General features: G+C 41.9%; 1 protein-coding gene across 1 annotated transcript in view; it reads left to right on the top strand.

The window, feature by feature from the left end:
- Nucleotides 1–25,156, top strand: part of mfsd8l1 (major facilitator superfamily domain containing 8-like 1) — a 66,891-nt gene that overhangs the window by 30,639 nt on the left and 11,096 nt on the right. Inside the window, 7 exon segments of the mRNA XM_085990246.1 lie at nucleotides 351–470; nucleotides 9,511–9,590; nucleotides 10,978–11,314; nucleotides 16,764–16,837; nucleotides 18,139–18,222; nucleotides 19,345–19,474; nucleotides 22,157–22,279. Coding sequence (XP_085846372.1) covers nucleotides 351–470; nucleotides 9,511–9,590; nucleotides 10,978–11,314; nucleotides 16,764–16,837; nucleotides 18,139–18,222; nucleotides 19,345–19,474; nucleotides 22,157–22,279 — 948 coding nt within the window.

The raw sequence follows: 25,156 nt of genomic DNA on the forward strand, positions 1-25,156 counted from the left end.
GCACTCCCTCTATGGAAAGTATATCCTTCCTTAGGTAAGAAGACCAAAACTGTACCCAGTACTCCAGCTGTGGTCTCACCAGGGCCCTATATAACCTTCACCCTTTAACCTTCAGCTCCAGTAAAAAAGAAAACACCCTAATTTTTCAAGTCAAGGAAAAAGTCATCTTCAATGGTGAAATGTTCTTTATGTCGAACTACCGTGCAAAAGACTAATAATTGCAGTCTCCCACAAATAGATTTTGTTCTCTATACAGCAAGACTCATTCAGTATTGAAGATCGATTGCAATAAATGGTGCTCTAAATATTTTGCTCCTCCACAGAAAAGAGATATACTTATTACTTTGCAGGTATAGGTACTGGTGCTGGTGCGTGCATTTTTGGATACCTTACTCGTTCTACCACAACAGAGGAACGGGCTACAGTATTTGCTGTTGTCATGGCTGCACGACAGGCTGGGCTGCTGATTGGTAAGTAAATGTTAATGTATAGTAAGTGTGCAATGCAAAGCTACATAACTGACAAATATGGAACGCCTATTTCTATTTCAAAGGAGAAACTGAACTCCCTTTAATGAAGAGCCACAAAGTAATGAGTGCAGTGGTCCTGCTAGTACACTTCATACTTATCCAGATGGGGACCCTTCTCCAATGGAATTTATTTGGGTTGAATTACATGTATGAATTCTAGTTATGCCACTTTAGTGATAGTTGAAGTCTAGGTTGAACTTCTTGAAATAGCTAAAAATGCATTTTCAGAAAAAGTTTCTGAACCCAACCACCCAGTCTACTCTACATTTCATGATTCAATGCTATTCTTGATCGAACTTTCAATTGGTACTCCAGAAGCTATCGTTATTTGAATTACCTGCATACCAAGGGGGATTTAAATAAAAACACCTGATGCACGTTGTATTGTGTGACACATTGAGTACGGTGGGGTAGCATCTAAGATTATGTGACTGTCAATCAATTGAGTAGAGCCATTTATTTGATATCTCAGTGTAATACCTTACAATCACTACCAGGTGGCACTATACCATTATTTACTGGAGCACGGCAAAAACCTTTAAAGAATAAGTAATTTGTACTAACTAAAAGGGCCGGATATCCTTACTAACAGGAAAAAAGTCAAAGAATCCCACATTATTAGCGAAATGATGGCAGTAACCTTCACACTTCCTACTTGAATGGTACTCGTGACTCCACTAGATCCATCTGCCACTCGAGCAGAAGTATAACCTGACGGACTCTAGGAGTGGCACACTCCAGATCAGCGTGAACAGAAGTGCAGAAAGCTTTTAAGTTGATTCCAAACTAGAGTTAGTGGAGCCATGGGGATGTCTATGGACAGGATCCACTCATAAGGCTAAGGGGATCAAGGGATATGGGGAGAAAGCAGGGACAGGGTACTGAATTTGGATGATCAGCCATGATCGCATTGAATGGTAGAGCAGGCTCGAGGGGCCGAATGGCCTACTCCTGCTCCTATCTTCTATGTTTCATCACTGGCAATGGAGCAAGGTAGTCTACTCGTAGCTGACAAGAAATTGGCACAATGACCCACTAGCTGTTGATTGAACTGTTCGGTGCAGTATGGAACTTTGCAGCTGAGCCCCCCCCCGCCCCGCCCTGCCCTCCTGATTTGGAAAATAATGGAACAATTCTTTCTTTCCCTCCCCCACCCCCAAGACTAAGACTATTAACATACTCTCCAATAACCTGCTCAGTTTAGATTCCGCCGGAACCATTCAGCTCTTGACCTCTTCAGAGGAGAGGTGAGAGAAGCTGTCCTCAACATCAAGTTAGTATTTGACTGAGTATGGTATCAAGGAGCCCTAACAAAACTGAGGTCAATGGGAATTGATAGGAAAAACTTCCAGCAGCTGGAGTTGTACCTGACCCATACAATGATGGTTAGGGTTGTTGGAGGTGACTCATTGCAGCCCTGTGATATTACTGCAGGCATTCATCGGGGAAGTGTCATTTGCTCAATAATCTTAAGCTGCTTCATCTCTAACCTTCCTTCCATCATAACGTCAGGAGTGAGACTGCTCACTGATGATTCCACAGTGTTTAGTTCTATTCACAACTCTGATAATGAAGCAGCCTACAGCAGGAATTCTATAACATGCAGGCTTGGGCTGATGGGCGAATAATAATATCTGTGCCACTAGTGCCGGGTAATGACCACCTTGAACAAGAGAAAGTCCAACTATTTCCCCTTGATATCCAATGGCACCACCGCCGCCGAGTCCCCCACCATCAACATTTTGAGCGTCCCCATTGACCAGGGGCTTAACTGGACCAGCCACATGGCTACAAATGCACAGCAGAGGCTGGGTACTCTGACATGGTTCACTTCCTGACATCTCAAAGCCTAGCCACCATCTGCAAGGCTCAAGTCAGGATTGTGATGGAATACTTGCAGTTGCACCCATGCAGGCGAATGGCAACAGCACTAAAGGAACTAGACACCATCCAGGGCAGAGCAGTTAATTTGATTAGCTTCTCACATGACCAGGCTCAAGATCCACCCCCTCCATCACCCGCATATGGTGGCTGCAGTATGTATAATCTACAAGATGCATTGTACAGGAAACACTTTTTTTATCCGGCACCGGCGTGGTGCCGGTTTATCAAAAAGTCCGGATTACAGAGAGGTATAGTAAAAGGTACGAGAGCCCCGTACACCGCAACAAATCTAGGCATCCCTGTTGCTTAGCAACAGGTACAGGAACCCCGGCCACAAGATCCAGGTGTCCCTGTTGCTTAGCAACAGGTGCAGGCACCCTGGTTACACAGCCACAGATCCAGGAACGGCTACTAATATGAAGTAAAACTTACCTGAACCTACTCCTGAATTTTGCCGGTTAACAGATTTTCAGTTATTTTAGGTGCCGGTAAATCGAGAGTTTCCTGTAGCAACTTGGTTACTTTCACAGCACCACCCTCTCCTGTGACCTCTACAAGGACAAGAGCGGCATTGATGTGGGAACACCACTACTTACAAGTTGCACACCATACTGACATGGACGTGCATCACTGTTCCTTCGTTATTGCTATTATTAATATCCTGAAATTCCCCACTGTAGTGTATGTACCTTTTTAAGAGAGAACTACTTTTACAGCTCCTGTATACTGTAGTACCGGCAGTGACCACACCTGTATATAAGCCTTGAGCATGCCCCTGTAGTCCCAGTCTTGAGACTACTCTACCCCAGTAAACACCTGTTGATTGTTAAGTTACAGCCTCCGTGTAGTTATTGGAAAACATCCTACTTTAAGAATCACGGATCTAACACCCACCGAACACTACTATGGTGTCACATCACAACAAGAACCGCAGTGATTCAAGGAAAAGGCAAACCGCCCTCTTAGGGCAACTAGGGATGGGCAATAAATGTGGCCTTGTCAGCATTGCACACCATCCTGATCCATCTTAAAAAGAAAATTAGACCAAACCCCACTTCCCAGCTCTAGAAAACAACAAACATTTCCCCTCCCACCACCACCGAGTGTAATGTAGCCAAGTTTGCGGATGATACAAAGATGGGTGGGAAAGCAAGTTGTGCCGAGAACTCAAAAGAATCTGCAAAGGGATATAGACAGGCTAAGTGAGTGAGCAAACATTTGGCAGATGGAGTATAATGTGGGAAAGTGCGAGGTTATCCACTTTGGCAGGAAAAATAAAAAAGCAAACTATAATTTAAATGGAGTGAGATTTCAAAATGCTACAGTTCAGAGGGACTTGGGGGTCCTTGTGCATGAAACACACAAAAGTTAGCAATGCAGGTACAGCAAGTAATCAAAAAGGCAAATGGAATGTTGGCCTTTATTTCAAGGGGGTTGGAGTATAAAAGCAGGGAAGTCCTGCTACAATTGTACAGGGTATTGGTGAGACCACAGCTTGAGTACTGCATATAGTTTTGGTCTCCTTATTTAAAGAAGGATATACTTGCATTGGAGGCAGTTCAGAGACGATTCACCAGGTTAATTCCAGAGATGAGGGGGTTGACTTATGAGGAGAGGTTGAGCAAGCTGAGCCTATACTCATTGGAATTTAGAAGAATGAGAGGTGATCTTATTGAAATATATGATGCTGAGGGGGCTCGACAAGGTAGATGCAGAGAGGCTGTTTCCCCTCGTGGGGAAATCTAGAACTCTGGCACAGTTTCAGAATAAAGGGTCGCCCTTTTAGAACTGAGATGAGGAGGAATTTCTTCTCGGAGGGCCATAAATCTGTGGAATTCTCTGCCCCAGAGAGCTGTGGAGGCTGGGTCATTAAATACATTTAAGGTGGAGATAGACAAATTTTTGCAAGATAAGGGAGTGAAGGGGAGTGGGCTGGGAAGTGGCTTTGAGCCCATGAGCAGCCATGATCTTATTGAATGGCGGGGCAGGCTCGAGGGGCCAAGTGGCCTATTTCTGTTCCTATTTCTTATGTTCTTATGTTTCAAATGATAAGTAACACTCTCGAACTTAGCAGCTTTGTGAATTTCTCTCTCCCCACTTTGCATGATGTTCCAAATTCAGGCCAGCATTTCCCCACCTTCCAAATCCTGATCACCCATATAGTGAGTAGCATTATTTTCAATATGAACAAACATTCCACAACTTCCTTTTGTCTCCTTCCCCTAATGGTTGCCCCCTTTATTCTCTCCTGGGTTCACTCTTGCGCTTGCTCTCACGCTCGCTCGCTTTTGTTCTGTCAGTGTCTTGCTCTATTTTTTTGTAATAATCCCCCCCCCCCCCACCACATCAGCTGATATGACCAGGAGTATTGCAATCAGAGAGGCCATATTGTCCGGGAAATTAACTTTTTTTTTCATTCATGGGATGTGGGCGTCGCTGGCAAGGCCAGCATTTATTGCCCATCCCTAATTGCCCTTGAGTAGGTGGTGGTGAGCCGCCTTCTTGAACCGCTGCAATCCGTGTGGTGAAGGTACTCCCACACTGCTGTTAGGGAGGAAGTTCCAGGATTTTGACCCCGCGACGATGAAGGAAGGTGATATACTTCCGAGTCAGGATGGGGTGTGACTTGGAGGGGAACTTGGAGGTGGTGGTGTTCCCATTCGCTTGCTGCCCTTGTCCTTCTAGGTGGAAGAGTTCGCAGGTTTGTGAGGTGCTGCCGAAGAAGCCTTGGTGAGTTGCTGCAGTGCATCTTGTAGATGGTATACACTGCAGCCACGGTACATTGGTGGTGGAGGGAGTGAATGCTTAAGATGGTGGATGGGGTGCCAATCAAGCGGGCTGCTTTTCTGGATGGTGTTGAGCTCCTTGAGTGTTGTTGGAGCTGCACTCATCCAGGCAAGTGGAAAGTATTCTATCACACTCCTTACTTGTGCCTTGTAGATGGTGGAAAGGATTTGGGGAGTCAGGAGGTGAGACACTCACTGCAGAATACCTAGTCTTTGACCTGCTCTTGTTGCCACAGTATTTATGTGGCTGATCCAGTTAGGTTTCTGGTCAATGGTGACCCCCTGAATGTTGATGGTGGGGGATTTGGCGATGGTAATGCTGTTGAATGTCAAGGGGCGGTGGTTAGACTCGCTTGTTGGAGATAGTCATCGCCTGGCACTTGTGTGGCGTGAATATTACCTGCCATTTATCAGCCCAAGCCTGAATGTCATCCAGGTCTTGTTGCATGCGGGCATGGACAATTTCATTATCCGAGGAGTTGTGAATGGCATTGAACACTGCAGTCATCAACGAACATTCCCATTTCTGACCTTTATGTTGGAGGGAAGGTCATTGATGAAGCAGCTGAAGATGGTTGGGCCTAGGACACTGCCCTGAGGAACTCCTGCAGTGATCTCCTGGGGCTGTGATGATTGACCTTCAACCACCACAACCATCTTCCTTTGTGCTAGGTGTGACTCCAGCCAGTGGAGAGTTTCCCCCCCTGATTCCCATTGACTTCAGTTTTACTAGGGCTCTTTGATGCCACACCCGGTCAAATGATGCCTTGATGTCAAGGGCAGTCACTCTCATCTCATCTCTGGAATTCAGCTCCTTTGTCCATGTTTGGACCAAGGCTGTAATGGGGTCAGGAGCCAGTTTGGGTTCCCCCAAGAGTGGTCTTGGGGGAACCCAAACTAGGCAACAGTGAGCAGGTTATTGGTGAGTAAGTGCCGCTTGATAGCACTGTCGATGACATCTTCCATGACTTTACTGATGATTGAGAGTAGACTGATGGGGCGGTAATTGGCCGGATTGGATTTGTCTTGCTTTTTGTGGACAGGACATACCTGGGCAGTTTTCCACATTGTCGGATAGATGCCAGTGTTGTAGCTGTACTGGAACAGCTTGGCTAGAGGTGCGGCTACATTTGGAGCACAAGTCTTCAGCACAACAGTCGGGATGTTGTCTGGGCCCATAGCCTTTGCTCTATCCAGTGCGTTCAGCCGTTTCTTGATATCACGTGGAGTGAATCGAATTGGCTGAAGACTAGCTTCTGTGATGGTGGGGACCTCAGGAGTAGGCTGATGTGGATCATCCACTCGGCACTTCTGGCTAAAGATGGTTGCAACTGCTTCAGCCTTGTCTTTTGCACTCACGTGCTGGGCTCCACCATCATTGAGGATGGGCATATTCATGGAGCCTCCTCCTCCTGTTAGTTGTTTAATGGTCCACCACCATTCACGACTGGATGTGGCAGGACTGCAGAGCTTTGATCTGATCCGTTGATTGTGGGATCGCTTCGCTCGGTCTATAGCATGCTGCTTCCACTTTTTAGCATGCATGTAGTCCTGTGTTGCAGCTTCCCCAGGTTGGCACCTCATTTTTAAGTACGCCTGGTACTGCTCCTGGCATGCTCTTCTACACTCCTCCTTATCAAATCAAATCAAATCAAATCAAATCAACTTTTATTGTCATTGTTAGTGCACAAGTGCAGTACAACGAAATGTAGGCTTGCGGCTCCCGAGAGTGTACAATTTGGATTAGGACACTTAAACATTTCAACATACATTTGTACATATATATTAGCATAAATATGACCATAATAAAGTGCATCGGCAGATGTGCAGGCTTTAGTGTTTATTTGTGGAGTTCAGTAGGATGGCAGCCCTGGGAAAGAAGCTGTTCCTAAATCTGGTCGTACGGGTGCGACTGCATCTGTAGCGTCTTCCAGATGGTAGGAGGGCGAACAGACTGTGGCTGGGGTGAGTAGGGTCTTTGATGATGGACCGTGCCCTCCGTAGGCAGCGTTTCTGATATATATGTTCTATGGTCGGTAGCCGGGTGCCGGTAATGCGTTGGGCAGTTTTGACTACCCGCTGCAGGGCTTTCCGGTCATGGGAGCTACAGCTGCCGTACCATACCGTGATACAGTTTGTCAGGATGCTCTCTATAGTGCAGCGGTAGAAGTTAGAGAGGATCGGGGGTGACAGATTACATCCCTTCAGCCTCCTCAAGAAATATAGGCGCTGCTGGGCCTTCTTCACCAGAGAGGAGGTGTTGAGGGACCAGGAGAGGTCTTCCGTGATGTGGACTCCGAGGAACTTAAAGCTGGCCACCCTTTCCACCTCCGCCCCATTGATGTGGATGGGGGTGTGACTTCCGCCTTTGGACTTCCTGAAGTCCACGATTATTTCCTTTGTTTTCTTGGTGTTAAGGGCCAGGTTGTTGTCGGCGCACCACTTCACAAGATGCTGGACCTCCTCCCTGTAGGTTGGTCCAGGGTTGGTCCCTGGCTTGATGGTAATGGTATAGTGAGGAATATGCCGGGCCATGAGGTTACAGATTGTGGTGGAATACAATTCTGCTGCTGCTGATGGCCCACAGTGCCTCATGGATGCCCAGTTTGGAGCTGCTAGATCTGTTCTGAATCTATCCCATTTAGCACAGTGGTAGTGCCACACAACACGATGGAAGGTGTCCTCAGTGTGAAGACAGGACTTTGTCTCCACGATGACTGTGCGGTGGTCACTGCTACCAATACTGTCACGGACAGATGCATCTGCGACGGGTAGATTAGTGAGGACAAGGTCAAGTAGGTTTTTCCCTTGTGTTGGTTCTCTCAGCACCTGGGAACGGTTGTATAGTGGTAATGTAAGACCTAGTAATCCAGAGGCTTGGACTAATGACCCAGGGACGTGAGTTCAAATCCCACCACGGCAGCTGGGGAATTTAAATTCAGTTCATTAAATAAATCTGGAATAAAAAGCTAGTATCATTAATGGTAACCATGAAACTATCAGATTGGCGTAAAAACCTATCTTGCTCACTAATGTATTTTTAGGGTAATTTACCTGGTCTGACCTATATGTGACTTCAGACCCACAGCAATGTGGTTGACTCTTAACTCCTCTGAAATGGCCTAGCAAGCCATTCAGTTGTAAAAACCGCTACGAAACGCAATAATAATAATAATGAAACCGGACGGAGCACCCGGCATTGACCTCGGCACCTGCTACAGACACAACAACGGCACACCCAGCTCAGTCAACCCTGCAAAGTCCTCCTCCTCAACATCTGGGGACTTGTGCCAAAATTGAGAGCGCTGTCCCACAAACTAGTCAAGCAACAGCCTGACACACTCATACTCACAGAATCATACCTTTCAGCCAATGTCCCAAACTCCTCCATCACCATCCCTGGGTATGCCTTGTCCCACCTGCAGGACAGATCCACCAGGGGTGACGGCACAGTGGTATACAGTCGGGAAGGAGTGGCCCTGGGAGTCCACAACATTGACTCCAGACCCCATGAAGTCTCATGGCTTCAGGTCAAGCATGGGCAAGGAAACCTCCTGCTGATTACCACCTACTGTCCTCCCTCTGCTGATGAATCAGTACTCCTCCATGTTGAACACCACTTGGAAGAAGCACTGAGAGTAGCAAGGGCACAGAATGGACTCTGGGTGGGGGGTCTTCAATGTCCATCACCAAGAGTGGCTCGGTAGCACCACTACTGGCCAAGTCCTGAAGGACATAGCTGCCAATCTGGGCCTCAGTAGTGGGTGCTCTTTGAGGGTGTAGTTAGGACATATTTGTGTTACTCTGCTTATGACTGTGCCCAAGCTATCTTTTTTAGAATAATAAATATACAGTACAGAAGGAGGCCATCTAATCTTTCATGTCTGTAGAAGACTTGGGGAGTGCTTGATGCTGACACTGTGTAACAAAAAATGGGAAAAGTATTACAATTCTAAAACTACATATGTCCTCTAAGAACCAAACTTGAATGGAATAATTTGTGTATCTTCTAAATCTTTTTTATTTTTTCCTTGTTTGACTTTGTTTAAAAATTAAAAAAAAATGGGTAATTACATTGAGAATTTAATCATTCTATAAGGAAATTGAACAAATTGTTTGATATTAACTTGGAAACCAGTCAAATTCGATAAATCACAATGAGCTTTATGTATTATTTATATCTTGGGCTCAGAAACTCTTCTACCTCAGTGAAGTAATTTATAAGTCTTCAAATATTCAACGCTAACAGCTATTCCAACAAATTGTTCAGAATTGACCCAAATTGCTAGTTTTTATGCATTTTCTTTTAGGACCAGGATTTAATCTATTCCTGAGACTTTGTAACTTCAACCTAGGACCATTTGAAGTGAATAAATACACATCACCTGGGGTAAGAATTACTCTGTTTATCTTTTAAACTTTTACTTTGTGAATTTATGTACAATTAAGAGTAATGATACCAATGGCATATTCATAATATATTGGATTGCATAGCATAAACAAATAGACTTAATGATACGAACTACCCCAAAACCGTTTTATATTATCAGGATTTTTGTAAGATTTTCTCTTCATTACCAATACCATTTAATAATAAAAATTAAATGCAAATCTGGTGTCAGTTTCAGATATCTTGGAAACTAGTCAAATTAGATAAATCACAATCTGCATGCAGGCAAGCAGCTCAGTAAAGGTGTACTAATAAAGTGTTGATACAACCTACTTTCAAAAGATTCCTTAAGGCTCATGATTTGGTTTTTAAAGACAACAAGATTATGCTTATTTTTTTACTCTGGATGACATTTCATGTGAATTTATCTAATACCATAGACATTTTAAACCCAAACACACATTATACTGAGGAATCCAGGTGAGAACATAGACTGTGGCATTTTGGATGATTTGAAGTGCGTGGGGGCTTAATGAAGAGCGTTGGCAACAGAAGGAAAAAGATGGAGGCAGAGATGGGCAAGGTTTTGCTTGTGGAGGAAAGTGATTTTGGTATTGATTGAATGTGAGGAAGTAAGCTGAGTTTAGGGTCGAGCCAGTCCGCAAGGTTATGCACTTCTGACTCCACTTGAGGTAGTAGCTGGGGAGGTTGAGCTTGATGTCAGAGTTGCTAATGAAAGGGATGACCTTAGTATTGCCAACATTCAGCTGGAGGAAGTTTTGGATTATTTGGTTCTGGATATTCAACAGACAATAACCCTTGGTCAGTGGAAGAAGCAGCAAAGTAGAACGGAGTGCCATCAACATACATGTGGAAGCTAACCCCATGTTTCTGGATACTGTAGCCAAAGGATAGCATGTAGATGATTTAGGTGTGGTGTCAGCCAAGGAAGGACCACTGAGAAAGGAGAAGCAATTGGCAAAAATGTAGTGATGCTCTGGCTGCTAATGGATAAGTGGAACCAAGCGAGGGCAGTCCCACTGACTTGGACAATATAGGAAAGGCGTTGGTGTGATCAACCGTGTCAAGGGCGCAGAAAGGACGGGGTAAGATAATGCAATATGGTCAGAGGGAAGAAAACAAAATTTACAATAATGTATAAACTCTTAACAATAAACAGTGATTTCTAGAAGTCCGAATATGTTGAGTTACCAATTTCCCCAGAAAACTTTCAGCTTGTTATACTAGGGTGGCTAGTTAATTATGATAAGTTGCAAGAGAGTATTTGCATTGGTATTTTTACAAGGTAATTGTCTCAAAATATTCGGAGTTAACTATGCACAGAAGTTTCTTGTGCACTAATTTTTTTCTGTTCATTTTGTTACAGCTGTTCATGTGTTTTATGTGGATCATTCTTCAAGTGATTATTATTTTTATGTATTATGACCTTCCATTGGTTCCCAAGCACAATTCTCAAAGAAGACTAATTTCAGCTGTAGAGGAGGAAGAACCTTTGGTTTATGATCATGATGAAGTGAATAATGCTGCTGCAGAGAACAATCGGTATGGTAGCATTAATGAAAATGAAAAATTACCTGTTCTACCAACTAATGAAATGGATGGTGAACATAGCAGAGTAGATGAGTATCGGTATATTCCTAATGGGCACATTGATGAAGATTACAAAAATGATAATCCATTCCACAATTTTAGTGCCACTAAAGGTGGGTATTAGAAAATTGTTAGCTGTAACCCATTTGTAACCTTCTGTCCCACCCAACTCATTTTGTGGCATTTTTTATCCTTTTGTACATGAACACCAACTTGTCACAATATTTGACAAAACTTAAGCATCCTTTACTTATTGAATACAGTTTATTTCAAAAGTGGGTGTGCTGTGGATCATTCACGTGTCTTGCTCATGTGTTGTCAACTAAGTTTTTAAAAAAAAAAAGCATGCATCAGAATTTAATCAGATTTTCAAACTAAATGTCTGACCTCTCATTAGACATAGTGTTGTAGCTGTGCATGATTTAATAATTGTTATATTTAAAGTATTAAATTTGTTTGTTTTTAATTGTCTTTTCTCTCCTTTTTCTCCCCCCTCCCCTTTTTATTGTCCCTAAAGGCACTGACTGATGCGAGTTCTGTAGTACCAAAATGGTCTGGTTCCACAGTGCTCTTGTGCCTCACCTAAGTACACATTTTCATAGAATCCTGGATAATGAACATCATTTTGCATTCAATGGAGCAGCGAATCGGAGCTCCATTCTATCTTTCTGGATGTGTGTGCACTCGCACGCACACCCACAGGCTTTTTATCCTGTTGGATAGCAATTAGTAGTAGGATTTTTCCCTAACTCTTGAGGCTTAGTAATGACTCCTACTGCTGCAGTAGAGATCCACAAATGCAACACCGACTTGGAGCTTGAATCGGGTACTATCTTGGCTTGTATAGCTCAGTACGATACCAGGAACTGCATTTAGCAATTAATGGAATTATCATCTTCTGAAACACTTATGGTAAAATTCCTTTTTTAAACAAAAAACTGGAAAATGACTACAGATTGCATGTTTCAAAGCTATGCAGTTCTGCATATATTGTTCAGTCTTTAATTGTAGAAGAGCTGAGAAGTATTCCATGTCTTGATGCTCATGCAAATACTCAATTACTGTATAAATAATGTATGAATACAAATATTTCACCATGGAAAATATGAGACTTAAAAGTGCAAAATATTTTTTGTTGCATTGTGGGTTTTTAATTATTTTACTTTAATCTTGTAGATTACCATTTTAACAAGATGATTTTTCTCAACTTTGTATACATTTCTATTTTACTTTTACTGTGACATTTTTACTCTAAATTAATTAAAATTCATTTTTCAGTATCCATAATCCTGCTTTTGTACATTTTAAAGTACAAAAGACAGGAATTATAATGGAATTCTGTTATGTGAAGAAATCACAAAACACAAAAGTTGAATGTAAGCAGAGTTACATTTACTAGTTGAATCAGAAAATCACTAACAAACAGTCCATAGTAAATGCCAGATAAACTTGCATTTAGAACTGTGGCTTTAAAATAACTGCTTTAGTTTGTGTCACCTTTGGAGCAAGAACTCTATGCTGCCACTTTAGAAGTAGGATTTTCAACAGCAGAGCTCTATGCTATGAAGTGTCCGGTTCCACTGAGCATAAAGGAATACTTCAGTAGATCAGCAGCCATTATACTGGCTGTTCTTTGACATTATAAGGTCTATCTAGCACAGCCATATAGAGCAACTTGCATACTTTTGCCAAACATGACTGTTTTTGACACTATATATAAATGAGAGAGGCAGATATCTTTTGCTGTAAATTCAAAGCAAGATGAGCCCTCTGCTTTTAAGAAGACTTAACTTCTACATAGGTTACCACAGTACATGGAGTGTAATGAATGAAGATAGAATACTATTATTTAGCACAGTAGTCATCATTAATGTTTTTTTCGCTCGCTTGCTTGCTTGCTTTCTTTCCTTCCTTCCTGCTTTATAATTTAGTTGGGTTTGTCCTTTTAAACACAACTCTCTTTCTCTGACCCGGTGGACAATTTCATGTTAAAACTGTTGGTTGCTTAACTGGCTTATAGTATTAAAAAAATTAATTGATTTGGTTTTCAACACTTGAAATTTGGAATGTGGGTGATTAGCTTCTTGTGTTTGGAGTTCTTTGCCGGGCCTACACATGTATGTTTGCATGGTAAAAAGAACTTCAGAAAACTACCTGGAGATGGTATTATGGGCAGCAAAGAGGTAATGACATGACCTCAGCCCAATTAGTCTTAAAGGGATAGGAATCCAGTATTTATTTGTTTTTATTTCCCTAGGTGGATTAATTTAACTATTTGCAAATGTATAAGCTTCCTTCAGATGAAAGACTAATTTAAAAAAAGTGAGAGATCTGTTTTTTTTAATATATTAAGTGTCCTAGCTGGTTGTAGCCAGAGACTACAATAAAGAGAGGATATTTCAATTGTCCCTGATGTTTGTTGAGACCACAGGAAAAAAAACAGAGATTTTATACTAGTATGTGAATGGATAGGCTAAAGCTTTCCTGTGGCTTTGTGAACTCCAACACGCCTTTAGACTTCATGATGCATAATTGCACGTCAGTTGTATTCTTTGTTTTCATTTATCAATTTCCATTTTCATTGGGGATCCTGTGTTTTTGGCAGTCTCAATGTGCCACCTTGTGGACAAAAGATTTTTATAAGTGTGTGGTGAGAGATCTTCCCATTATAAATACAGGAATCCCGCCCTAACCGTGGTTTTGCCATACGCGGATTTCAAGTATACACTTTTTTCTCTGTGACAAATTTTGTCAACCACGGCAGTGAATTTTGCGTATACGCGGTTTTTAATTTTCAAGTTTCACGGGTCGCGCTTCTAAACATGAGACTCCATTCATTCGCGCCGTTCTTTTGAGCATAATTACTACCACGCGTGGTCTCGCTCCACTCGTGGAAATACTGTGTGTGAATGTCCTCTCGTTGCTACCCATTTTGCCTTTAATTACAGTATTGTTCTGTTTAGCCCTTAATCATGGCCCCTAAGTGTAATCTCAGCGGTAAAGGTGAATCAATAGCGAAAAGGGCAAGGAATGTACTAACCTTAGATAGGAAATTAGATGTTGTTAATAGACTTGCCCGTGGTGAAAGTACAGCGTCGGTTGGATGACTAATAGGGGTTAACGAGTCCACCATTAGAACCATTAAAAAAAAGTGAAGTGTCTAAGGGCTAGTATTGCGGGTGGCTCTTCGAAAAGTGCTAAAGTATTGTTTATGCCATGGGACCATAAGCTTGAAAAAATGGAGAAGGCACTTAATATCTGGTTGGAAGACCAGAACCAGAAAAAAGTGAATGTTAATTCCGCATGGGTACGTAAGAAGGCACTTAGTATCTACAAGCATCTTACTGTGGCTGCCAGGGAAAGTGTAGATGACAAAGTTTCAAGCGAGTAAGGACTGGTTGGAAAATTTTAAGAGGTTCGCCTTGACTAACCTCAAGGTTGTGGGGGAATCGACCTCTGCTGATCACGAGGCCGCTGCCAAGTTCCCGGAAGAGCTGAAGAAGTTGATCGCCAAGAAGAGTTACCTGCCGGAGCACGTATTTAATGCGGATGAGACTGGTCTCTTCTGGAAACGGATGCCTTCCTGAACTTTATTGCGAAGGCTGGAAAGCATGCTTTGGAATTCAAGGTGGCTAAGGATAGGGTGACCCTTCTCCTTTTGTGCTAACACTGAGGGAGACTGTTTAGTGAAGCCGATGCTGCTCTACCGCTCTCTGAATCCCCGTGCTCTGAAGGGTAAAAACAAAAACTATCTCCGTGTTTTGGCGTTCTAACCGCAAGGCGTGGGTTACTGCTGCAGTCTTCATGGACTGGTTTCATAACTGTTCTGTGCGTGATGTGGTGCGGTACCTTGCGGGGAAAAAATCTGGCTTTCAAGGTCCTACTCATCCTTGACAGTGCCCCCAGCCACCTGCTGGCACTCCAATTCGCCCACCCTAATATTGAAGTCGTCTTCCTGCCTCCCAACACGACTTCACTCCTTCAACCCATGGACCAAGGTGTGATAGCTACATCAAGGCATGCTACATACGATGCAGCTTTGACTGCATTATGGAGGATGACGCAACACTGACGGTGAAAACTTGTTGGAAGGATTACACCATCGCTGACTGCATCACCAACATAAAAAAATCGATGGATGAACTGAACAAGACGACATTCGACGCCTGCTGGGGTAAACTTTGGAGGGAGGCAGTGAATGACTTCCGAGGCTTCCCTGTAGTTGACGCTGAAGTTCAGCGCATTGTGAAGGTTGCGCGCCATTTGGGAGGCGAGGGGCTGGCCGACATACAGCCTGATGATGTCAAGGAGCTCCTTGAGTCACACGGTGAGGAGTTGATGGAGGAGGACCTTGATGAGCTGATACAGCATTCTAGTGAGGCAGAGGACGAGGATGAAGACGAGGATATGGTGAAGTCGAAGATGATGAGTGCCAACCTGAGCAAGGCAATGCTCCTTGCTACTAATCTCTCGGACCGCTTTATGGCGATTGACCCATTCTTGGAGCGTAGTTTAAATTCAAGCGAGGTTTGGAGGATTTAATGAGACCATGCAAGCGGGTCCAGAAAGATATTCAGAAAAAAATGAGTCAACCATCCATCGCAGAATTCTTTAAGAAACTGCCCAGTTGCATCAACCAGCCACGATGTCGCTTCTCCGCATTTACCTCCCTCAATTAATCTTTTTTATTGTGTTATTTAAAATAAAGCAACTTACTTAGGCTCTGACAAGTGTAAATGCGGCCACGTTCCCCCATACCCCATTTTTCCCATAAGGTGTTACATTTGCCAACCGCGGTTTTACCAACCACGGGGGTTTTCAGAGACGTATCCCCTGCGGTTGGGGAGGGATTACTGTAAATGTATTCGCTTTTTTTCTTGGCACTTATTTTTTTAATAATGTTTCCATAAAATAATGCTGCCAGGCATTTTGGTCTTCACACTTCCTCTTTTTAAAGAAACAGGATATTATAATTTTAAGTCAATTCTCAGGATATTTTCCTCGAAATGATTTCTTTTCAAATGAATATAATAGTGCCCAATCACCTTAATCATATGAGTTAAGATGGCTGTCTCCAGGTCATATTGAGAAACAGATGTGATACAATAATTAGCCTATTAATTCTGTCCCTGTAAAATGAACTGACATGAAATTGGTATTGAATTGCATAGCTGCAGTGTTCTAAAAGCTGCTTTACAACGGTCAGCCTGGCATTAATTTAAAACAAATGTCAGCACTTTTGAATAAAATCAATTTCATTTTTGTAGCAATCAGAAGCATGGGGGGGGGGGGAAATATCTAGCCTATTTCTTGGATTCTATGAAAACCTGAATCCCAACCATCAAATTTCTTCGTAAAACTATTTGGGGTTTGTTTCCATCTTCACCATCTGAGCAGTAATTTGGCAGAGCCCATCAGCCGTCCATTATAGAACATGCCTGATTTTTCATTTCATTGAAATTACTGCCCAGGTGATGAAAATGAAAATTTACCTCGTTGTCTCTTATTGAAACTTCATTATTTTAAATATATAATCGGTGAGTCTTTTGTTTTCCATTTCAGAGTACCTACGAGAGGAAGTGGTGGTTGTCCTTACTGCACAATTCATTACACTCTTCAATCAGACTGCTTTAGAGGTATGCAACACTCAAGTAGAATTACCCAGAACATTCATTCTGAATTGGATGCAATGTACTGTATTTGTCCCATAGGTTTAAGGTGGCATTTGCCATTTAAAGCTCTGCTTAGCAGTTTAAGGTTTACTATGCATGTTCCTGGGTTGGTTGGTTTAGTAAAGTAGATGTAGCTCAATGATGGATCGTGAAGCTGCTTGTGATCAATCATTTTTATCTATTCTTTGATAATTTCTAATTTTAATTCCATACAGCAAATTGGTATAAGTATATAGTGGATGATGCATTTTTGATTTTAAACAGTTCCAAGTGAGTTTTGATGTGTTTTCATGCTACTGATTTTACATTTTTGAAGGAGATTTTCTTTTCGTAAGGACTGTATGTACTTTTGATCTAGGATACTTTTCCTGTTCCAAAATGTCATTTTAAGCACTCTATATACATTGTATAACTAAAGCCTAGTTTGACTCTGGAAAAACCATGCGCTTAGCACGTACATGAAAATGTTATCACTACATTGTAGATTGGCAGTGCTGCATGTGCTCTTCTAACCCTGCATTATATAAAGCCAAACCCTGCATCAACACACAGCCCCATTGCACCAGTTAAGTTATGTTCTCTGCTCCTCCCGGTACTGTGGTAACCTATATTAAATTAATCTCTTCTTTGAAAGCAGGAGGCCTGGCTTACCGTGCTCAATAGATGAAAGTAGAGGTGTACAATAGATGAACAAAATCATACTTTTTTTTGTTTTTTAAAATGTTATTATCTGAGTGTGATCCTAAGTCAATAACGTGAATGAGAGTTCTTTTATAATGGGAAAGCAAAACCTTCAAATGGTTTAAAATGTAACTGCTCCCCACACCCAGTTTGAACTCTGCAATTCAATTATTGCTTTATCACTACAGTTAGAAGGTTACTATTTACTTTACTCTTATTTTGTGGTGTAGTATTTAGTTTTGTTGTGCTTTCGTGCCAGCATCAGCCCTCAATGCAGTTCCATTGTGTGATAATGTCCATACTGAACGGCTAATACACTGCAAAGTTATCCAAAATATTTTTTAATGTAATTACTACAGTAAATATGTAATTACTACAATAAATATGTATATTGCTAGTTACTAGACAGTTGTATAAATCTTTTCTGTAGCAACTGAAATAACAATGCTTCAAATTTCTATACAATTATTTGAAATTTTTCTGTACAGCTGTGAAGTTTTACATATGTTGTATGGTCTTATCTTTTGAAATGAAACCTTTGGAATTGTGTACTTGTTAATTAATGTGCTGTATTTTCATTTTAGACAATGGTCACCCCTATTACACAAAAGTATTTCAACTTTGGAGAATTGGAGAACAGTTTGATGTACTGTATATGTGGTGTAGAGGTAAGTAAAAATTGTAATTCAAAGTCATGATGAAGTATTGTGGATTTAACCTTTTGATAATTAATCATCTTTAGCTATCCCAGTAGAGCAGATTTGGCGTGACCTGGCTGTAGAGAGAAGTGAAATGATTCCTTGGAAAAGACGGTGGCATAGTGGTTAGCACTGTTGCCTCACAGCGCCAGGGACCCGGGTTCGAATCCGGCCTCGGGTGACTGTCTGTGTGGAGTTTGCACATTCTCCCCGTGTTTGCGTGGGTTTTCTCCGGGTGCTCCGGTTTCCTCCCACAGTCCAAAGATGTGCAGGTTAGGTTGATTGGCTATGATAAATTGACCCTTAGTGTTAGGGGGATTAAATATGTGGGGTTACGGGGATAGGGTGGGATATGTGTTGGTGCGGGGAATTGGGTGGGATATGTGTCGGTGCAGGCTCGATGGGCCGAAGTGGCCTCTATCTGCATTGTGGGGTTTCTGTGATCTGTGATCTGTGAATGTAACTACAATGCCAAACAGAACACTTGCTAATCCTACCTGGAATTGATTTAAATATGTAGACAGTGTGGATGCTACTACCCTAGCTTCCTAAATCAGTAGCTGCAGTATAAATGCAGCCTTGGATGTAATCAAAATCTTCATTACTTAGTTTTATTTGACTCCATGATGCTGTACACCGTGCAGCCTTGTCCACAAGAACTCGAAGACTAAAATATTTGTAATGAGATACAATATTGTCATTTTTGAGCTAAAAAATTGATTTATTCAATAATTTGAATTAAGCAACATAGATAACACAGCAAAATGGGACTTTAGTGTTTAAAAAATATTTGGATTATCTGATGATTTTGAATTAAGCAACTTTGAATTAAGATTAAACAATTCCTGTAAAGTTATTGGTGGATGGAAGTGATGGTTACAGATGCCACAAACTTTGAGGAATTTGGGCTATAGTCCCAGTATTGCGAAGTTCTTGTTTGGAAATCTACAAGATGTTTGACCTAAATGGAAAGAAAGGAAAGAAAATTACAATCTAAATACAGATAATGTCTATTTGTGGCATTTAAAATTAGACTACATTAGCATTTTGGAATTCTTTTCGGTGTTAAAATTTAAATGTTCTGTTTTATAGGTAATAGTTGGATTCTTTCTTGTGAGGTGGCTAAGTACTAAGTTTGCTGATCGAGTAATCCTGGCAGTGGGTCTTATCATATGCAACATTTCTTGTATTTGGTGTTTGATCTTCCTGGCAAACCCAAAAGGTAACCATTCTGTTGCATTTTTGCCTTTTTATTCCATGCCCTTCATTAGGTTTGCTAGAATAAAACTGTTCTTGTACAAACTATAATTTCTGGTATAGAAAGAAGTAATTTTTCTAAGATGAAGTACATGCCCATTGCTTCCTCCAAGTAGGTTTATATTTTAATTCTTGGGTGATTGACATTTAGAAACTGTCATATTTATATATCAATCAATTAATTTTGCCATTGAAGTGAACTCAAACAAGATGAAATGAGTGCTTCTGTTCTATGTGATATTGATCAGGTAGGTTGCAGAATAAGCCTCAATGCTGTACCTGATGATTTTGCATGTATAATCATATGAATTAGTGGAAAATGTCTAACCATTTTTGCCCTATTTTGATTTTAAAATCTTTCTGGTGAGTGCCCATAGGTGCTAATTCTCTGTTTTACTACCATGAAACAATCGATAAGCTTCGCAATTATATATTATGATGACTATATTTAAAAGTACATATCCCCTGATGTGAGATTTCTAGTGCCCCTGTAGCTCTGTGGGTGCTTGCTTTTATTATGCAAATTAACTCATCCTCTGGAATAGGGACAAAGTCATCAGGACAGGTAGGGATCCCTGCCCACTGCACTTCTGGTGGCACAGCTCCCAGACCAATATTTTTACTCTAGTGTCATGTATTCACAACTCCAGTTTCTCCCTTTATTGTTTATAATGTACTCCAAACTCAAATACATGGCAACCTTATTGTGTCCATTTGGATGATGAGATTAGTGCATTTAAAATAAAAAGAATATTTTAAATAAACTAATCAAACTGAAAGAGGATAAAATCCCTGGTCTGGATGGATTGCATCCACGCACTTTAAAAGAATCTAGGGAAGAGATAGCAGAGGCATTACTAAACATATTTAATAATTCGTTAGAAAAAGATATAGTGCCAGAATCTGGCAGATAGCTAATGTAATACCTATATCCAAGAAGAGGGATAGATCATGCCCAGAGAATTATAGACCAGTCAGCTTAACATCGGTGGTAGGAAAAATAATGGAATCCCTACTAAAGGAGAAAATAGAAGAACATCTAGAAACCAAAAATATAATGAGGATTAGTCAGCATGGATTTTGACATGAATCTTGTCATTCATGTGGAAATGACTTAAGAAATAATACTGGGCGGCCTGCTGGTGGCGCTGTCCAGGGAGAGTATAAATACTCGGGCATGGGCCCAGCTTGCTCGAAACATTCTTTAACAGGAACTAGTGAAGGATACAACTAGACTTCCCTGTTGTAAAACAGTTGATTAAAGCTTTGTTTAATGCTTAGACCAAGTGCCTAGTAGTTTTCTTGCATCAGATTTCAAAAGGGAAAGTCTTGCTTGACCAACCTCACTGAATTTTTTGAAAAGGTAACAGAGAGTAGACAATGGTAATGCAGTAGAGGTAATTTATCTAGATTTTCAAAAGGCCTTCGATAAGGTACCCCATAATAGACTGATGAACAAGGTCAGAGAATGTGGAGTCGGGACAAGTAGCAGAATGGATTGCTGGCTGGCTTCAGGACAGAAAGCAGAGAGTGGGAGTAAAGGGTAGTTATTCACAATGGCAGAAGGTGGGTAGTGGTGTTCCACAAGGATCAGTGCTGTGACCACTGTTGTTCACAATTTACATTAATGATTTAGATTTTGGAATCAAAAACACAATTTCTAAATTTGCGGATGACACCAAATTGGGGGGGATAGTCAATACTGAGGGACTGCAACAAATTACAGGAGGACATTAATAAACTTGCAGAATGGGCATATAATTGGCAAATGAAGTTCAACACAGATAAATGTGAGGTATTACATTTTGGTAGGAAAAATAGGGAGGTCAATTATCACTTGGAGGGTGCGAGTCTAGGTGGGGTAGAGGAACAAAGAGATCTGAGTACAAATACACAAATCACTAAAAGTTGTGCCACAGATTAGCAAGTCCATAAAAACAGCAAACCAAGCACTCGGGTTTATTTCTAGAAGGATAGAATTGTAAAGTAAGGAAGTTATGCTAAACTTGTATCGAATCTTGGTTAGACCACACTTGGAGTACTTTGTACAGTTCTGGTCGCCATATTATAAAAATGATAGAGGCACTGGAGAGGGTGAAGAGACGATTTACAAGGATGATGCCAGAAATGCGAGGTTATACATATCCGGAAAGGATATACAGGCTGGGTCTCTCTTCTCTTGAAGGCTGACGGGTGACCTAATAGAGGTCTTTAAAATTATGAAAGGTTTTGATAGAGTGGTTACAGAGAGAATGTTTCCACTTGTGGGGAAGAGCATAACTAGAGACCATCAATATAAGATAGTCACCAAGAAATCCAATAGGGAATTCAGAAGAAACTTCTTTACCCAGAGTGGTGAGAATGTGGAACTCGCTACCACAGGGAATGGTTGAAGCGGATAGTATTGATGCATTTAAGGGGAGGCTGGACAAACATGTGAGGGAGAAGAGAATAGAGGGATATGCTAATAGATTTCGATGAGGAAAGACTGGAAGAGGTTCAAGTGGAGCATAAACGCCAGCATGGACTGGTTGGGCCAAATGGCCTGTTTCTGTTTCCTATGTAATCCTATGTAATTTATATGTATTTCAGTAGTTCCTGATCTGGTTTTTTAACAGTGTGATCCTCTTGTCTTTTTTCTTTGCAGGGCATTTTGCCATTTTGCTGACTGAGTTTGTGGTAGGTGTGTTTCTCCAAATTCTGGGGTTGCCTTTTGTTGCTGTTTCTCAAGTGTCTTTGTTTTCAAAAGTTACAGCAGAGAAAACACAAGGTCAGTTGGGTGTGGTTTTTCTCTTTATTTTTTCTCCCCCCACCTTCCCCCCCCCCCCCCCCCCCATCCCCCAATTTTTGTGATTATAAGTGTTTATATTGGAAGTAGATTTTAATGTCTCATCTGCTACACAGCTTTACATACGATTTTTAGTGTAACTTATTTGCTGTAGCATGTAGGAGTGTGACTTATGTTATGCATTTTATATTGATACATTTTTATTAAGCTAGTATTTCAAAAATCCTTTTAACAACATTGTTTGATGCACATGTTTCAAGGCAGTATAATAGAAACAGTATAATTTGGAAGCTACACAGCCATTTTACTAATTAGAACAAGGAAAGCCAAATACGTTATGCCTGATATAAAGAAAGATCATCAGGCGTAGTGCTGTTCACTGATTCCAAAGTGATCATCTCCATTTCCAACTCCTCCGATAATGTGGCCTAGGTGAGTTGCTGCAGTGTATCCTGTAGATCAAACATGCCAGTTGACAGCAGGACCTGGATAATATCCAGGCCTGGCCTGACGTGGCAAGTAACATTTGTGGCACCTAAGTGACAAGTAATGATCATCTTGAACGAGAGAAAGCCCAGCGGCGTCCCCATAACCTTAAATGGCATCACCATCATGGAGTCCCCCACCATCTACATCTTGGTGATACCCATTGAATAGAAGCTTAACCGGACCAGCCATATCAAAACCATGGCTATACAAGCCGAGTAGAAGCTCTTGCTTCATTGGGTGCAGCTGCAACAACTTCAATGAATCTCAATACCATCCAGGATAAAGTAATTCACTTGGCACCCATGTCACCAACTCAATATCCACCCACTCCATCACTAGTGTACTGTGGCTGCAGCACGTTTGATCTACAGCATACACTGCAGCAACTCCACCTAGGCTACATCATCAGCCATTTCCTTTCCTGTGATCTCTCAGCGAGAAGAGCAGCAATGTCGTGGAAACACCATCACCTCCAAGTCACAGGCCATCCTGACTGGGATGTGTTTTGCCATTTTGTCATCAACGCTGGGACAATATCCTGGAATTCCCACCTACAGCATTCTGGGAGCAGCATCACACAAAGACTGCAACGGTTCAAGGAAAAGGCCCATTACCACCTTATCGGGACAACATGGGATGAGCAATAAATGCAGCCTTACCAACATTGCCCACATCCCGAGAACAAATTTAAAATTTACACTAGAATCGTACCTGACTTAAGTTAGAAAATCAGGATTAGTTGTCTGCATGACTTGTTAAACCAGGAAGTGGTTGCGTTCAGAGGCTTTGAATGCCCACACATTTTGTCTGAAACATCAGCTTGTTTTCTCGGCTATGCAACTAACAAAGGATTCTGCGAGGGAAGCCTTTTGCTTCCCACCCTTCTGTCATGGAGCCCTTGCTATGGAGTTCAGTATTGGTATTGTGCATATATGTCTTTATAATAGAGGTGGAACAGGAGCAGAAGGAAGAGAAAATTAAAAGGCACGCAGAGTCTACATGTCGCTCTCTGTGATGCCTCAGAAGAGGTCTGCCTAAGGAGGCATTGAAGGAACTCTGTACCCTGTTGCAAACTGACCCATTGGAACAGTACCGATGGATTGGAGGATAGCTAATGTTACCCCACTGTTCAAAAAAGGTGGTAGAGAAAAAGCGGGGAATTATAGACCGGTAAGCCTGACATCGGTAGTGGGGAAAATGCTAGAATCTATTATAAAAGATGTAATAGCAGAGCACTTTGTAAGCAGTGACCGGATCGGACAAAGTCAACATGGATTTACAAAAGGTAAATCATGCTTGACTAATCTACTGGAATTTTTTGAGGATGTAACTGGTAAAATAGATAAGGGAGAACCAGTTGATGTGGTGTATTTGGACTTTCAGAAGGCTTTCGATAAGGTCCCGCATAAGAGATTAGCGTGCAAAATTAAGGCACATGGGATTGGGGGCAAGGTATTGACTTGGATAGAGAACTGGTTGGCGGACAGAAAGCAAAGAGTTGGAATAAACGGGTCGTTTTCCGAGTGGCAGGCAGTGACTAGTGGGGTACTGCAAGGATCGGTCCTAGGACCCCAGCTGTTCACAAAATATATTAATGATCTGGACGAGGGAATTGGATGTAATATCTCCAAATTTGCAGACGACACAAAGCTGGGTGGGAGGGTAAGCTGTGAGGAGGATGTCGTGAAACTCCAGGACAATTTGGACAGGTTGGGTGATTGGGCAGAAACATGGCAAATGCACTATAATGTGGATAAATGTGAGGTTATCCACTTTGGTGGCAAAAACAGGAAGGCAGATTATTATTTGAATGGCAATAGATTGGGAGAAGGGGAAGTGCAAAGAGACCTGGGTGTTCTTGTGCACCAGTCGCTGAAGGTAAGCATGCAGGTGCAGCAGGCAGTTAAGAAGGCAAATGGTATGTTGGCCTTCGTAGCAAGAGGGTTCGAGTACAGGAACAAGGATGTCTTGCTACAGTTGTACAGGGCCTTGGTGAGACCGCACCTTGAGTATTGTGTGCAGTTTTGGTCACCTTACCTGAGGAAGGACGTTCTTGCCATGGAAGGAGTGCAGCGAAGATTCACCAGGCTGATACCTGGGATGGCAGGAATGACGTATGAGGCGAGATTGTGTCGATTGGGCTTATACTCACTGGAGTTTAGAAGATTGAGAGGGGATCTCATCGAAACCTATAAAATTCTGTCAGGCCTGGACAGACTAGATGCAGGAAGGATGTTTTATGATGGCCGGGGAGTCCAGAACCAGGGGTCATAGTCTAAGGATAAGGGGTAAGCCATTTAGGACTGAAATGAGGAGGAATTTCTTCACCCAGAGAGTGGTGAACCTGTGGAATTCTCTGCCAGAGAGGGC

Source organism: Somniosus microcephalus, chromosome 6, assembly GCF_052327205.1.
Source record: "Somniosus microcephalus isolate GS21.2 chromosome 6, FLI_Smic_1.0, whole genome shotgun sequence".
NCBI lineage: Eukaryota > Metazoa > Chordata > Chondrichthyes > Squaliformes > Somniosidae > Somniosus > Somniosus microcephalus.